Raw genomic sequence first — 16,507 nt, forward strand, 5'->3', positions numbered from 1 at the left:
CTTTTGTCTGAGGTAAAAAAATACACGAATTGGCGAAATTATACAAAAAATAAAAAATACATATTTAATAATGTGATGTGACTTTACACAATTACCCAGACCAGTGCACTGCCCGGGCAGTTAAGTAAAGTCACATCACATTGTTAAATACGACCAAGCATGGGTTAACCGACGCGGCTATTTAAACCGGTCGGGGCGTTCTTCCGCTTCCGAGGTGGGACTAAAATGCATGGCGCCGGCCGCCCCACCCTCATCCACCCGCTTACTTAATAGGTGGGCCCGGCGTATACATGCATGTCCATCCTATGGCCGCGTTTGTGGCCGCCTCCCCTGCAGGCACACGGGAGTTAACCGCCCGAGCCGGCACAACAGATCCGCTGCCCTACTGCGGATGCATGCGCGCGTCGTGCGAGGGGGATTCAACCCCGCGGCTGGCCCCACCTGTCGCTGACATGGCGGCGCGGGAGTGGCCCTCCCACGAGTCGTGACTTCAGCCGGCGCTCGCGCGATTCGAGGAGGATCTGCTCGCGTGATCCGTGGCGGCGCTTTACGTAAATGTTTTCTTAAAAAATAACACAATTAATTAGCTCGGCCCGGCATATACATGCATGTACGTTGGGGGTCAAATCTCTCGTCCACGCCGCATCCACGATCGCCAATCCACGCCGCCTTCACGATCGCTAGCCCACGCCGCCGAAACCTAGCCATCTGCGCCCGCCGCCCCCGACACCATCTACGGCCGCCGCCGGCCGCGACGACATCTGACGCCAACGCCTCTCTCGCCATGTGACGCCGACGCACCCGACGCCATCTGCCCCGACGCCACTCCTCACACCAACGCCCGGACAGTGCCCCATCACGCCGCTGTTCCCAGCGAGCCGTCTGTGACGTCGATGTCCGCCGTCTCTGAAGTCGTCGTCCGCCGTTCCCCTGCGCGTTGTCGTCCCTCCCGGCCGGCCCGATCCCATGGCACGAGGTACAACTTCTACCGCTCGTACTGTGCATCAGGAGCGGAGCTTTGGTGGGGCTAAACTAGGCCAGCACGAGCATGTAGCAGTGATTTACTCAAAGAAAAAAGAGCATGTAGCGGCGCTGCAGTATCTCCTGGCCACAGCCGGCAGCATCACTCCGCACTCGTACTAGGTCTATTATCGGCTCGGAAAAATAGTTAGATGAAATAGTACTACACTACCCATTTAATTTTCCTACATTGCTTCGTTAGATAACCTAATTTTTGCACTCGCTTATTCTTTACATTTTACAGACCATAACATATATTTGGCTGCCATAAACAATGGACAGCAGCCACTCACACTCAAAGAAGAATTGGTTTTTAAAGAAAAAGATATCATTATAAAAATTCAAATTAATATATACATATCTACTCACTCCATCTTCAAAAAAAGAGATCATTACTAATGCCTAATATTTAGTACTTCGAAATTTTGTGATATCTCTTTTTCTGGCCCGCCCAGCTTTTTTTTTGAAGCTCCGCCACTGCTATGCATTCATCATCTTTATCATGTAACCATGTAAAGTATCTAATATTTTGTTGCTTCTATTTGTAGTGATGAACGAGTACGGAGAGATATATTGTTCCGTTGAGAAGTGGTGTTTGTTGGTCACCAAACTGAACTCTAGGCAGAAAAGGCGTTTTGCAAGCACTAGACTAGAAAAAATGTTGATGATTCCTACTGTGCTCATGCGAAAGTGTTTGTTGAAGTTCATTATTAAATCATATACGTTGGACGGAAAAAAGTTCATCATGCCATCAAAAAGCGGTGCAATATCATTGCGCACTAAAGATGTGTTTGACATTTTCGGGCTACAGAACAAGGGCAGAGATGCCATAAAAGCGCTAGGTAAAGGGGGGTTAAAGGCGAAGGTGAAGGTGCCTAGTCGTTTTGTAGATTCCAGTACGGGTGAAATAATGATAGACCAACTGATTGAGGACATCGTTGCCAGTGGCACGTATAATGGTGATTTCTTGCGTAGAATTGTGTTGGTTCTTCTAGGCACGGTTCTTGCACCGCACTCCACGAAAGAAGTTCCTAATGCTTATTACAAGTTAGTGGAGGATGTGGAGGCCATCAAAGCATTTAATTGGAATGTGTTTACTTTACACGTTTGCGTTGAGGGCATCACAAAAACGGTATCGGATCTTACGAAATTTACTTGGCCGATCGGAAACCTTGCCCTCATGCAGGTAAATCTTACGCAACAATTTTTTATTTCCAACTATAGTTTGTCAAATAAAGATTGCTAATATAATTCATGTTCATGCAGTACTTGTTTTGGGAGAAAGTGCAGCCACTAGATGAAGAGTCATTCGATCCACTGGCTCATGAATATCCGTTGATGCTTAATTAGACAGAAGATGAGGCTGAGAAGCGTGACGCGTACGACACATCATACGGCCGGGGTCATGGGACGGTAAGTACTAATGGTTCGTACTGCATGCACTTATGGTAGTATGTAAATGTTGAGCTATTTAAATTAATTTAACGTGTCACAGATTGATGGCGTGATAAGTGAGAAGTACAGACAGACATTAATTGCTCAAGAAGGAAAAAATGCGGAGAAAGAATCTGAGCCAGAAGATATAGCAGGTCGTGCCCGAAAAAAGAAAGATAATAGAGATGAGGCTTCGTCGAGCAGGGACACTACATTAGATCAAGTGATGAAAAACATCAAAGATATGAAAAAGAAATTCGTCTTCTCCCTGAAAAATGTTCTGAGGTAATGAGTGATGTGTACTTCAATTTACATGAGATTATTCATAATGTTTGCACATAGTTAATGCTTTCAATATGTTATTGCAGATAGTAGTCGAGAAGCTGGAGAAGAAAGGATTTGTCTTCAAGCCAAACAAGGGGTTTGGTGATGATGTTGAGTTTGTGGAGTATAGTGAAGACTGGGTGGGGAAATATGGCCCATCAGGACAGATGGCCATATTAGACTGGGTGGGGAAATATGGCCCATCAGGACAGATGGCCATATTTCCCCACCCAGTCATCACTATGCTCCACAAACTCAACATCATCACGAAACCCCTTGTTTGGCTTGAAGACAAATCCTTTCTTCTCCAGCTCCTCCACTACTATCTGCAATAACACATCAAAAGCATTAACTACATACAAACATTATGAATAATACCATCTCTATTATCTTTCTTTTTTGGGGCACGACCTGCTATCTTCTGGCTCAAATTCTTCCTCCGCATTTTTTCCCTTCTTGAGCAATTAATGTATGTATGTACTTCTCACTTATATCGTCATCAATCTGTGACACGTTAAATCAATTTAAATAGCTCAAGAATTACATAGTACCATAAGTGCATGCAGTACGAACCATTAGTACTTACCGTCCCATTACCCCGGCCGTATGATGTGTCGTACGCGTCACGCTTCTGAGCCTCATCTTCTGTCCAATTATGCATCAACGGATATTCATGAGCCAGTGGATCGAATGCCTCTTCATCTAGTGGCTACACTTTCTCCCAAAACAAGTATTGCATGAACATGAATTATATTAGCATTCTTTATTTGACAAACTATAGTTGGAATTAAAAAATTATAGCATAAGATTTACCTGTATGAGGACAAGGTTTCTGATCGGCCAAGTAAATTTTGTAAGATCCGATACCGCCTTTGTGATGCCCTCAACGCAAACGCGTAAAGTAAATGCATTTCAATTAAATGCTTTTATGGCCTCCACATCCTCCACTAACTTGTAATAAGCATTAGGAACTTCATTCGTGGAGTGCGGTAATCATCATCATGCGTGCCACTGGCAACAATGTCCTCAATTAGTTGGTCTATCATCATTTCACCCATACTGGAATCTACAAAACAACTAGGCACCTTCACCTTCGCCTTTAACCCCCCCTTTACCTAGCACTTTCATGGCATCTCTGCCCTTGTTCTGTGGCCCGAAAATGTCAAACACATCTTCAGTGCGCAATGATATCGCACCGTTTTTTGATTGGATGATGAACTTTTTTCTGTCCAATGCATATGATTTAATAATGAACTTCAGCAAACACTTTCGCATGAGCACACTAGGAATCATCAACATTTTTTCTAGTCTAGTGCTTGCAAAACGCTTTTCTGCCTAGAGTTCAGTTTGGTGACCAACAAACACCACTTTCCAACGGAATAATATATCTCTACGTACGCGTTCATCACTATGAATAGAAGCAACAAAATATTAGATACTTTACATGGTTACATGATAAAGATGATGAATGCACAACAGTGGCGGAGCTCCAAAGAAAAAGTTGGGCGGGCCAGAAAAAGAGATATCACAAAATTTCGAAGTACTAAATAATAGGCATTAGTAATGATCTCTTTTTTTTTAAGATGGAGTGAGTAGATATGTATATACTCCCTCCGTTCCTAAATATAAGGTGTATTAGTTTTTCAAAAAGTCAATTGTTGTCTACATTTGACCAACTTTACAACAAAATATATAAAGATTTATAATAGTAAAGATATAAAATGTAAAAATATAGTCCAGGATGAATCTAGTGATAATGATTTGGTATTCTAGATATTGATATTTTTGTCTATAAACTTGGTCAAACTTAGAGAAGTTTGACTTTTTAGAAAAATAATACACCTTATATTGAGGAACGGAGCGAGTATTAATTTGAATTTTTGTAATGATATCTTTTTCTTTAAAAACCAATTCTTCCTTGAGTGTGAGTGGCTGATGTCCATTGCTTATGGCAACCAAATATATGTTATGGTCCGTAAAATGTAAAGAAAAAGCGAGTGCAAAAATCTGGTTATCTAACGAAGCAATGTAGGAAAATTAAATGGGTAGTGTAGTACTATTTCCATCTAACTATTTTTCCCAGCCAATAATAGACCTAGTACGAGTGCGGAGTGCTGCTGCCGGCTGTGGCCAGGAGATACTGCAGCGCTGCTACATGCTCTTTTTTCTTTGAGTAAATCGCTGCTACATGCTCGTGCTAGCCCAGTTTAGCCCCACCAAAGCTCCGCCCCTGATGCACAGTACGTGTGGTAGAAGTTGTACCTCGTGCCATGGGATCGGGCCGGCCGGGAGGGACGACAGTGCGCAGGGCAGTGGCGGAGCCAGCCAACTCAAGGAGCCGGGGCAAAGCCTGTATACAGTGCCGTTGTCCAGAATTTGCCCCTGTAATTAGTGATATTAATCATGGTTTATGTGTACTACTTAGTGGAGAATGGCCGGAGCAGCCCGGGAAGCTGTCCGGGGTCGCTGGGAGGTAGCTCCGCCCCTGGCGCAGGGGAACGGCGGACGACGACTTCAGACACGGCGGACAGCGACGTCACAGACGGCTCGCTGGGAACGGCGACGTGATGGGGGCACTGTCCGGGCGTCGGCATGAGGGGTGGCATAGGGGCAGATGGCGTCGGGTGCGTCGGCGTCACGTGGCGAGAGAGGCGTCGATGTCAGATGTCGTCGCGGCCGGCGGCGGCCGCAGATGGCGGCGGGGGCGGCGGGCGCAGATGGCTAGGTTTCGGCGGCATGGGCTGGCGATCATGGAGGCGACGTGGACTGGCGATCGTGAAGGCGGCGTGGACGGGAGATTTGACCCCCAACGTACATGCATGTATATGCAGGGCCCAGCTAATTAATTGCGTTGTTTTTTTAGAAAACATTTACGTAAAGCGCCGCCACGGATCACGCGAGCAGATCCTCCTCGGATCGCGCGAGCGTCGGCTGAAGTCATGACTCGTGGGAGGGCCACTCCCGCGCCGCCATGTCAGCGACAGGTGGGGCCAGCCGCGGGGTTGAATCCCCCTCGCACCACGTGTGCATGCAGCCGCGGTAGGGCAGCGGATCTGCTGCGCCGACTCGGGCGGTTAACTCCCGTGTGCCTGCAGGGGAGGCGGCCACCTATTAAGTATGCGGGTGGATGAGGGTGGGGCGGCCGGCGCCATGCATTTTAGTCCTACCTCAGAAGCGGAAGAACGCCTCGATCGGCTTATATAGCCGCGTCGGTTAACCTATGTGTGGTCATATTTAACAATGTGATGTGACTTTACTTAACTGCCCGGCCAGTGCACTGTCCGGGTACTGCCCGGGTAGTTGTGTAAAGTCACATCACATTATTAAATATGTTTTTTTATTTTTTCATATAATTTCGTCAATTCGTGTATTTCTTTTACCTCAGACAAAAGACGTAACACAACTACGTTTACCTGAACAATAATTATATATACACTTGTCGTTTGAGCGGAGTAACGTTGCGCTTTCTGCCGAAGCCGAGCACACGCGCTGCAGCCGTCCACTCGCTCGTGGCTCGCACGATCATCACCAAGATTTGGAAAACTGCCCATCCACTCATTCTATATATAGAAAAATTCAACTACTACAATACATTGAGTTTCCTTCAACTCGTCCAACCAATCATGTGAACCCAATGATGATGTAACATGCATTAATTTCGTTACGAGAAAATTAAAAAATTTATAACTTTCAAACCATGTGTCAGAATTATGATTTGTTTTCACTGTTGGGTTCCTCGTAACGAGCTCTTCAAAACTAGATCTCATATGAATATGTTTTGATTTTTTTCAAAGCTACTTTGATGCTAGATAAGGCATCCTTAGTGCTAAACAAGAGCAACTTTGATGCTAGATGAATTGCATTGTGTGTAGCTTTGAATTCACCTAGTATCCTACTAATAGTAGTGTGTAGTAGTTTAATATATTGTTACCATGGTTGCTAAGTTGCCTACATCGATAACCAAGTTGTAGTTAGTTTAGTTGCATACATCGGAATCTAAGGTGGATTAGAAGATAACTAGACCCGGATGTAACAAACAATTGAATTCAATGAACACAATACACATACCTCAATTGTAGTAGAAATGTATTTTCCATTAAAGCTTTCAATGACATCACCCTCACCAATTCCAATTTCCTCAGCATGCGATCCTTTTGACACCTAATTTTCAATCATCGTGACTACTTCATAATATGCATATGAAAAACAGCTTTAGAAAAAACTATTAACAAAAGTGAAAGGACAAAGTAAAGATAAGACCCAGAATATATACCTGTTCAACAATAAGACCAGACTCGATGTTATGATCACGAGTCACCCTCTCTATAGAGATAGGATCTAAACCCTTGATTGAAGTAAATGTCATTCCCAGGTGAAGGCGAGGCATACAACTATACCAAATGAAAATGAAGATCAAATGAGTGTAACACAAATTTAAGGAAGAACGTCATAACATTATTATGTTTATAAGACATAAGTATCACACAAAAGTACTTACAAAAAATAAGACAAAAGAATAAAAATACATACTTGAACCTTCTCCAGAAATTCAAGCACTTGTGCAATATGGACGAAGGTATGAAAGTCTCGTTAATGTGGTTGTTAACTAGACCCATAACCTTCCCTTCTAAATCAATGATGGGCCCTCCGTCATCATTAAGCTATAACATTGTAGTAGTGACGAATATTGTGATTTGGATTAATAATATACCAAGATCAAAATACAAAAGCATAACTTTGAGATATAATGCACCAGTTTGCGACTAGATGGATCACGTGAAAAATACATGTGGCATCTCTCGTACCAGGACGGAATCTCATAGTCCACCATACCCTGGGCTAACCTTAGATCCAAATTTTCATCTCTCCCAAGTCGGAAAACATCTTGACCAGAACGCACACATTCATTAAAAGTGGGCAACTGAACCTCATAAATAGCAATTCATAATGCTCCTGGAGATAAAGGAGGCGGCCTAGTGCAGTTGTTTTGTCCAGCAAGTGAATAGTGACCTAAAACGACATCGGCAAAAGTTATGACACTAGATTCTCGAGAGAACTTATATTGACAAAACATTTTTGGGAGATTAACTATATCATGTAAGTCAAGCACAATAATAAGATCTTTTTGTTACTATACATACAAATAATTACTAGTTCACTTTCTCTCCTAGCGAAGTCAAAGGTATAATGACACATTCAATTGGTAACTACCCACCGGTTTAGCAACAGAGGCAATACAAATAATTTAATTTGAGAGGCAACAAATAAATAAACAAATAAGAGAGTCAAGCGATTAAATAAATATACCGTTGATGTAGTGTATGTCTCCCCACCCCAATTTTATTTGGACAAAGCTGATAAAACATGCATTGTCTAAGTTTGGGTACCATCACCCGGTGGTACAACCACCCTTTGCAGAAAATTAGTTAGGATGAATTTTAAGTCACCTCAGCCTCACGATGATATTTTCCTGTCCACTGCAACTTCCTTTGGTTCACGACTGAGGGATCCTTTTCACGAATGAGATGAGCAGACGTTAAAACAAGAGCGGTTTGAAGCCATAAGCCACAACACTTATTCAACGGCTCACTCCCTACAATGCAACCAAAAGTCACAAACGCTTGACCAGCAAGCAAATAGCAAGAATGATTTTAAATATATACCGAGAGAGGATGAGAGCATGATGACGGATTTAGCGGCAAGAAGCACCACATCCTTTGCGATTTCACGGACGGGAAGAAAGCGGCGGTCATCGAATAGGCAGGAAGGTGCTTTGTAACCGTAATGGTCCATGGTGAAGAGCTTAGCTCGACGGGCTACGAAAAGAAGAAAGTTAAGTTAAGATCAGGTTGGAAATTAACGATGAGAAGAAGAAAAAGAAGAAGAGAAGAATTACCCTTTTCTGCTTTGTATTTAGCTTCGGCGTGTTTGAAGGCAGCGAGTACGTCTGGATCCGCAGCTAGCTCCTCGGGGATGTAGGGTTCGTAGATCGGAGGGCTGGGTGGATCGGAAGAGGATTCCTCCGTCACGGAGTCGTCCACATCGTACACACGATCTACAGAACAGCAGGAACAAGTAAACACCAGGAGAATCTGTCGTGATGATGGAGGAGGAAAAGAGGGGCAAAATCACCTTGTTTTGATTCGGATTGGGCATTGTCAGGCTCGAAGATCGCGAAGATCTTCTCCTCTGCTGGTGCGAGGCTTATCTTCTTGGCTTCCCTCTCCGTCTCAGTCTCCCGTGGTCCATCGTTGTCGCCGACCCTCCTGCCGGTGTTGCTCTTCTTGTCCACTCGTGCGCCGCCTGCCGCCAAAGATTGTTGAGCACAGCTGCGATCGTCGATCAATCATCGATCGCTTAGCTGGGCCAATGGGCTGCACGCTCAGAAAAGACCGTGCGACTAAAGCCCACTAGCTAAATACTCTGTGCACTGCCACGGAAAATAATATACATAAAGGATAATACGAATCTGTGTTTCATCAAGAAAACAAAAAACGATTCTGTGTTTAAGTTTGTACCCGGTGTGTCAGGATAGATTGTGCATACCAAGGTGGTGTTACACTATATAAACGTAGCCTCCGTACACACATACTGTAACATTGTATTGTACTCCGTGGGTACCTCTATATAATGAAAGAGCCATACCCCGTTTTAGAGTTTCAAGCAGTTCCCAACATATTATGTTTTACATGGTGTCAGTTTAGGTTAAGATGGCTTCCGCCGCCTCTACCGTCGCCGCCGCCACCGCCGGTGCGCCGACCTCCGTCGCCGCCTCCGCCGTCGCTGCACCGGCCCTTGGATCGTCGTTCCTGGTCCTCGCCTCACGCCCCCTTGCGATGGCCCATGGCGCTCCTCCATTGCCGGGGCCCCTGATTGGATCGGGCCTCCCTGGCGATCACGCTGCCTCGCCGAACGCCGCGGCTGGCGAGCTGTTCTCGTGCGGCGCTCCTGCCACGGCTCACGGGGGGCCGCCGCCGCCGTCGTCCTGGATGGTGCCTCCTTCCGGTGTGCCTCCTGCGGCGCACCACTACGGCGTCCCATCATCCCATCCCTACGGTGCGCCGCCACAGCAGCCCTACCCGGTGCCGTCCCCGTCGACTCATGGGGCTGCGGCTGTGCAGTCCTATGCGGTGCCCCCGACGCACTTCTACCCTGCACCGCCCCAACCCTACCCGGCTCCGTCGCAGCCGTCCCATGTGGCGCCACCTGCGGCTGCCCTACAGTACGGGGCGCCACCTGCGGCGTCCTACGGTGCCCCGGCAGCTGGTTCTATCGGGCCCTATCCATCCTGCTCGGGACCAGGTGATCAGACCGTCGATGGGCTTCTACGCACCGTCGCATGCTCACGGTGATCAGATCGCAGTGTCGTCGCCGTTTTACTTCTCGCATCTGCTGCCGGCGAAACTCACGCCGGACAACTACTTGTCCTGGCGTGCCCAGGTGTTGCCTCTTCTGCGGAGTCGCTACCTGCAGGGCTACGTTGACGGATCCATCCCGTGTCCACCCCCTCATCACCCGGCGTATCATGCATGGGTGGCCCAGGATCAAGCCATCCTCTCCGCCATCCAGTCCTCGCTCGCTCCGAGCGTCTCGTCGCTGGTCATCTTCGCCGCTATGTCCCGGGAGGCGTGGGCGGCTCTTCACACCAGCTTCGCCTCTCAGTCTCAGGCGTGTGCTCACTCTATCAGCACCGAGCTGGGTGAGACCAAGCTTGGTGACCTCAGCATTACGGACTACTTCAACAAGATGAGGGGTCTCGCCGACACACTAGCCTCGATTGGCCAGTCTCTGCAGGACGAGGAGTTCACCACCTTCGCTCTTAACGGGCATGATGATGATTATGACAATCTCGTTGAGAATGTTCATGGCCGTGATGATCCACTTCCATCTCGCGAGCTATATGCCCGACTCCTTGGCCGTGAACAACGCATCAAGGCGCGCCGTGTCTCCCCGGGTTTCGCCTCCACTAATGCCATGACTCGTGGCAAATCTTCGTGGTCATCATCTTCAGGTGGCAAGCTGGCACCGTCCTCCTAGCCGGCCTCGCATGGCAGTGCGCCATCCATCACGGGTGGCAACTGGCCGGTTGCTTGCTGCTCCTCCTACGGTGGCCCGCAGGCCTGCCAGCTGTGTGGCCTTGAGCACCACATCGCCTCTCGCTTTCATCGCCGCTACAAGCAGGATTTTCTGGGCCTTGGCAACAATGGTAAAGGGAACGACAAGTAGGTCGCTGCTGCTGTGACGAGTCATGATCATGGTCGCACTCCGTCATACTCCATTGATCCTACGTGGTATATGGACACCGGAGCTACCAACCACCTAACCAGTGAGATGGGCAAGCTCTCTACTCAGGAGCCATATCGTGGTCATGATCAGGTGCACACCGCCAGTGGAGCAGGTATGCGCATCTCTCATGTTGGTCAGGCTTCTCTCCTTGCACACAATTTTCACAAACTACATCTTTCCAATGTCCTTCGCGTTCCCTCTGCTACGCTAGTTTGTTGTCTATTCCTCAACTTACACATGATGATAATGTCCTTGCTGAGTTTCATCATTTTCGTTTCTTTATCAAGGATCGGGACACGAGGGTCGTTCTGCTTAGCGGTCATCTTCGCCATGGCTTGTACGCACTTGATGCGCCGCGCACGCCCTCCATGTAGTCTTCTCCTCAGGCGTTCAATGGTGTTCGTGTGTCTCCTACTCATTGGCATGCACGCCTTGGTCATCCTGCAGCTCCCATAGTTCATCATGTGTTGCATCGTTATCAGCTACCAGTTGTGTCCAATAAAACTGCTAAAACTGTCTGTGATGCTTGTCAGCAGGGCAAGAGTCACCAACTTCCGTTTTCAGAGTCTAGTCGTGTTGTGAAACATCCTCTTGAGCTTGTGTTTTCTGATGTCTGAAGTCATGCCCAGATATCCGTTAGTGGTCACAATTATTATGTCAGTTTTATTGATGCTTATAGTCGGTTTACTTGGCTATATCTTATTAAATGCAAGTCTGATGTGTTCGATATTTTTATTCAGTTTCAAGCACACGTTGAGCGTCTCCTTAAACAGAAAATCATCCATGTTCAATCCGACTGGGGTCGTGAATACCACAACCTCAACTCATTTTTTTAACAAACTTGGGATTTCGCATCGCGTGTCATGTCCTCATACACATTAGCAGAATGGAACTGCCGAACGTAAGCATCGTCACCTTGTTGAAACTGGCCTAACCTTACTAGCTCATGCATCTGTTCCGTTTTTCCGTCTCGGTTCTGGAGTGATGCTTTCTCCACAGCCTGTTTTCTTATTAATAGGCTTCCCTCACGGCTTCTGCAAATGCAAACCCCGCTTGAACTCTTGCTCAATGAGATCCCAGACTACACGTTCTTCAAAGTGTTTGGGTGTGCATGTTGGCCTCACCTACGCCCATATAACAAGCGGAAGCTAGAGTTTCGGTCTAAGAAGTGTGTTTTTCTTGGGTATAGTTCCCTCCACAAAGGGTACAAGTGCCTACATGTTCCAAAAAATCGCGTCTACATCTCTCGTGACGTTGTGTTTGATGAAAATGTGTTCCCCTTTCGCGCACTTCTGACTCACTCTACCACTCCTATATCATCAGTGCCTGTGTCTGTACCTTTGCCTGATCAATTTGTGGATGTTGCATATGCCCCTGCGCTGCTTCCTAATCATGCTGCAGGTATTGGACGTGGCGCCCGTCTCGAGCTTCTTGATGAACAGGTCATGGACGTGATGCGCGTTCCGGACGTGCATGGGCCAAGCATGACGGGTGGCAACCGCCAACCCGCCATCGCCTCACCGGTGGAGGCTGCCTCACGGGTGCCCGCCTCGCCCGACACGCGTGCGCCCGCCTCGCCGGGCTCGCGGGTCGCCATGTCGCCTGAGCCAGCACTGGCCTCGCTCGACCCACGCGCGCCCGCCTCTCCTGGCTTGCGGGCGTCTGCCTCGCCTGGGTTGGTGCTGGGCTCGCCAGCCGCTACCTCCCCAGGACTGGCGCCGGGCTTTCCAGCCCAGATGAGCCTGTCGCGTGGACTGGTTGCCTCGACTGGCCCGGCAGCGCTGTCCCCTGCCCCGGCCAGTCCTGCTTCGGTCTCCGGTTCGCCGACAAGCTCTGCCTCGGCTTTCTCTCAGCCGACATCGCCTGGTTCCATGTCAGCCTCGTCGTCGCCACCTGCGGTCGCTCTTCATCCTCGCACACGGAGCCAGCATGGCATTTTTCGTCCGAAGGAACGCACGGATGGTATGGTTGCGTGGCTTGCTGCGTGTGTGGCCCATACTACTGCCGATCCCACTGCCGAGCCTCGTAATTTTCTGGCTGCACTGAGTATCCCTCACTGGCGTGCTGCCATGGAGCAGGAAGTTCAGGCTCTTCACAAGAATGACACCAGGTGTCTTGTTCCTCCAGTACCTGGAGTCAATGTCATTGATTCTAAGTGGGTGTTCAAAGTCAAGAGACATGCTAATGGTTCCATCGAATGATACAAGGCACGGCTAGTCGCCAAAGGCTTCAAACAGAGGTATGGTCTTGATTACGAAGACATGTTCAGTCCGGTCATCAAGCCTACTACCATTTGGTTATTGTTGTCTCTTGTTGTTACTCGTGGATGGTTCCTTCGTCAACTTGATGTGCAGAATGCTTTTCTCCCTGGCCTTTTAGAGGAGGAGGTTTATATGCGTCAGCCGCCTGGTTTTGTTGATCCGGCACATCCTCATCATCTCTGTCGACTGGTTAAGGCGCTGTATGGACTCAAGCAGGCCCCTCGGGCATGGCATGCCCGCCTTGGATCTGTTCTTTGGGCTCTTGGGTTTACTCCCTCCACTGCTGATACATCGTTGTTTCTCCTACAGCGTCCTGAGGTTACGATGTATCTCCTGGTTTATGTTGATGACATCATTTTCATCAGTTCCTCTCATGCTGCTGCTGATTGCCTTGTGACTGCTCTCAGTGATAACTTTGCTGTCAAGGATTTAGGTGCTCTGCATTTTTTCCTTGGTTTGTAGGTTTCCCGTTCTTCAGCTGGGCTGACTCTTACTCAGAAGAAGTACTCCTTGGACTTGTTGCGGCGTGCTGGGATGCTTCAGTGTAAACCTGCTGTCACTCCGATGTCTGCCACTGATCGGTTGTCTGCCCTTGATGGAGACTCTCTCTCATGTGATGATGCTACTGAGTATCGCAGTCTTGTTGGTGGTCTGCAATACCTCACTATTACCAGGCCTGATATCTCTTACGCAGTCAACCGTGTGTGTCAGTTTCTGCATGCTCCCAGGACATCTCATTGGTCAGCTGTGAAGCGTATTCTGCGTTATGTCTGTCTTACTGCCTCCTATGGTTTGCTTCTCCAGCCTGCACCGTCGTGTGAGCTCTTAGCTTTCTCTGATGCAGACTGGGCTGGTAGTCCTGATGACAGGCGATCCACGGGAGGATATGCGGTATTCCTTGGTTCTAACTTGATCGCCTAGAATGCTCGTAAGCAGGCCACAGTCTCTCGCAGTAGTACTGAAGCTGAGTATAAGGCTGTTGCTGATGCAACTGCTGAGATCATATAGGTACAGTCTCTATTGAGAGAGTTGCGTGTCTCTCTGGCTCAGCCTCCAGTTTTGTGGTGTGACGACATCGGTGCTACTTATCTGTCATCTAATCCGGTGTTTCATGCTCGAACAAAACACATTGAGGTTGACTATCATTTTTTTCGGGAACGTGTTGCACAGAAGCTACTCTGTATCAAGTTCATCTCATCAAAGGATCAACTTGCTGACATCTTCACGAAGCCTCTTCCACAACCATAGTTTGTAGGCTGTAGGCGCAATCTTAACTTGCTTTGTACTTCAAGCCACAGTTAAGATTGAGGGAGGGTGTTAGACTGTATATACGTAGCCTCCGTACACATATATTGTAACATTATATTGTACCCCGTGGGTACCTCTATATAATGAAAGAGCCACACCCTGTTTAGGGTATCAAGCAGTTCCCAACCTATTACGTTTTACAGGTGGCATGCAGCGATCATCCATCAATGGATTGCTTATTAGCTGGTTGTAAACTTTTTTGGTGTAATTTAGACGATTCCAAACTTAGTTTGAAAAGTTCGAGTGTAAAAAAAATCCGGAAATTCCAAAAATTTCTTGAAACCGTTTCCAAGTCCCTCCTAGAAAATAATCAAAATCGAACTACTCGCTCATAATCGTTTGCTGAAACTAAAATAAGGCCGTGGTTTTCCTTTTTCTGCGGTAACATGTTTTATCCACACCATCTTGAATGAAACTAATAATAGCACACTGTGTCGATTACTATTAGATTTTCTAGTTACTTGTGTTATCCGGCTACTTGTCTTGGTATAACAGTAGGATCTTTTATTTGCGGGGAAATATAACAGTAGGAATTCACAAGCATATATTGTTGTTTGGTCTTAAATGATGACTGAACCGAAATCTCAGTCCACTGAATCCTCACTTGGCAGTTCTCCAAATGACCAATTAGTCATCATTTTCTCATAACCGATTTTTTTTCAAAACCCAAAGAACTGAACCCACTAGTAGAAAGAGGGCTTTTAGTCCCGGTTCATAAGGGCCTTTAGTCCCGGTTCTGGAACCGGGACTAAAAGGTCGTTACTAAAGCCTCTCCCTTTTGTCCCGGTTCTTACACGAACCGGGACTAAAGGCCGTCCACGTGGCTGCTGCCTGGAGGTCCACCTTTAGTCCCTGTTGGTAACATCAACCGGTATTAAAGCAATTTTTATGATTATTTTTTTGAATTTTTTTTGGATATATTTTTTGATTTTCAAATTTCTGAATTATTTTAACCTCTCATCTCTAATCACCCCTCATCACTGTTCAATTTAACCTCTAATCACCCCTCATCATCTAACTTCCCGGACGGTCACCCATCCTCTCACTACTCCAGCCTAAGCACGCTTAATTTTCGGGTTCTATTCTCCCTCGTTTCCAAGTCTGCATTTGTTGTTTTCCTGACAATAGTAAGATGTCAATCCTATTAACCTCAGGAATTTAGCTTCAGCATGAAGTCACACCTTTCACTGTTTGGGTTTGAAACTATTGTTCTAAAAAATAACACTAATATTTCTTGAATAATTAGTTTGACCATTGTTTGACCACAGTTTGACCATAGTTTGACCAGATTTGACCAAAATTAAAAAAACTGAAATAATTATTTAGTAACACTAATATTCTTAAATAATTATTTAGTAACACTAATACTTCTTGAATAAGTAGTTTGACCATAGTTTGACCAGATTTAACAAAAATTCAAAAAAATGAAATTTGAGCACTTTTTTTCCTTAAAAACAATTCCCGAAAAAAATTGAAACTAATTTTTTTTTCTGTTACTAGTGCCGCACCTAGCAAACGGTGCGCCACTAGTAAGTTTGAAATTTTTTGAATTTTTTTACCTCCAGATCTTAAAAGCCCCGTAACTTTTTTCTGTTAGGTTTTTGAGGATTTTGAAAATGTTTAACGGGGTTCCCCCAGTTAAATTTGGATGTAACTTTTCGAGTAGACGATTTTTCATATAAAAAACTTTTTAATCCGAGTTCGTATGCAAAAGTTATGCCCATTTTACTAAATTCTAAAGAGTTTTGCAAATAAAGTCGAAATTCATATTTGTAAATTTTCCCAACAACTAGACCACATATCACATGGGTAACTTATTTTTTTTATTTTTTTGACATTTCCATCATTTTCTTTTTTTTTTCAAAGCTAAAAAG

General features: G+C 46.3%; 1 protein-coding gene across 3 annotated transcripts; it reads right to left on the reverse strand.

Annotated features, from left to right (window-relative positions):
• Nucleotides 1-2,489: 2,489 nt before the first annotated feature.
• On the reverse strand, nt 2,490-7,468 carry LOC119307009. Of its 3 annotated transcripts, XR_005149110.1 has the most exons (6): nt 7,309-7,468; nt 7,052-7,169; nt 6,847-6,939; nt 3,592-3,789; nt 3,365-3,487; nt 2,490-3,282 (listed from the first exon to the last, which is right to left on the reverse strand). XR_005149110.1 is itself a non-coding variant. In XM_037583090.1 (5 exons), the coding sequence occupies exons 1-5, from the start codon at nt 7,392-7,394 to the stop codon at nt 3,267-3,269; spliced, it is 372 nt and encodes a 123-aa protein (XP_037438987.1). In that variant the 5' UTR covers nt 7,395-7,468; the 3' UTR covers nt 2,490-3,266. The 3 variants fall into 3 exon arrangements, 1 of the variants encoding a protein (XP_037438987.1); XM_037583090.1 differs by lacking the exon at nt 3,592-3,789 and having other exon boundaries at nt 3,365-3,423; XR_005149109.1 differs by lacking the exons at nt 6,847-6,939; nt 7,052-7,169; nt 7,309-7,468 and having other exon boundaries at nt 3,365-3,496; nt 3,592-5,705.
• Between the last annotated feature and the right edge of the window lie 9,039 nt (nt 7,469-16,507).

This window comes from Triticum dicoccoides, chromosome 5B (assembly GCF_002162155.2).
Source record: "Triticum dicoccoides isolate Atlit2015 ecotype Zavitan chromosome 5B, WEW_v2.0, whole genome shotgun sequence".
Lineage (NCBI taxonomy): Eukaryota > Viridiplantae > Streptophyta > Magnoliopsida > Poales > Poaceae > Triticum > Triticum dicoccoides.

Coding starts and splice junctions, on each gene's coding strand:
- LOC119307009 (XM_037583090.1), bottom strand. CDS start 7,394: ATGGGTCTAGTTAACAACCACATTAACGAGACTTTCATACCTTCGTCC. Junction 7,170..7,308: donor AATTTCTGGAGAAGGTTCAA/GTATGTATTTTT, acceptor CATTTGGTATAG/TTGTATGCCTCGCCTTCACC. Junction 6,940..7,051: donor CTGGTCTTATTGTTGAACAG/GTATATATTCTG, acceptor ATTGAAAATTAG/GTGTCAAAAGGATCGCATGC.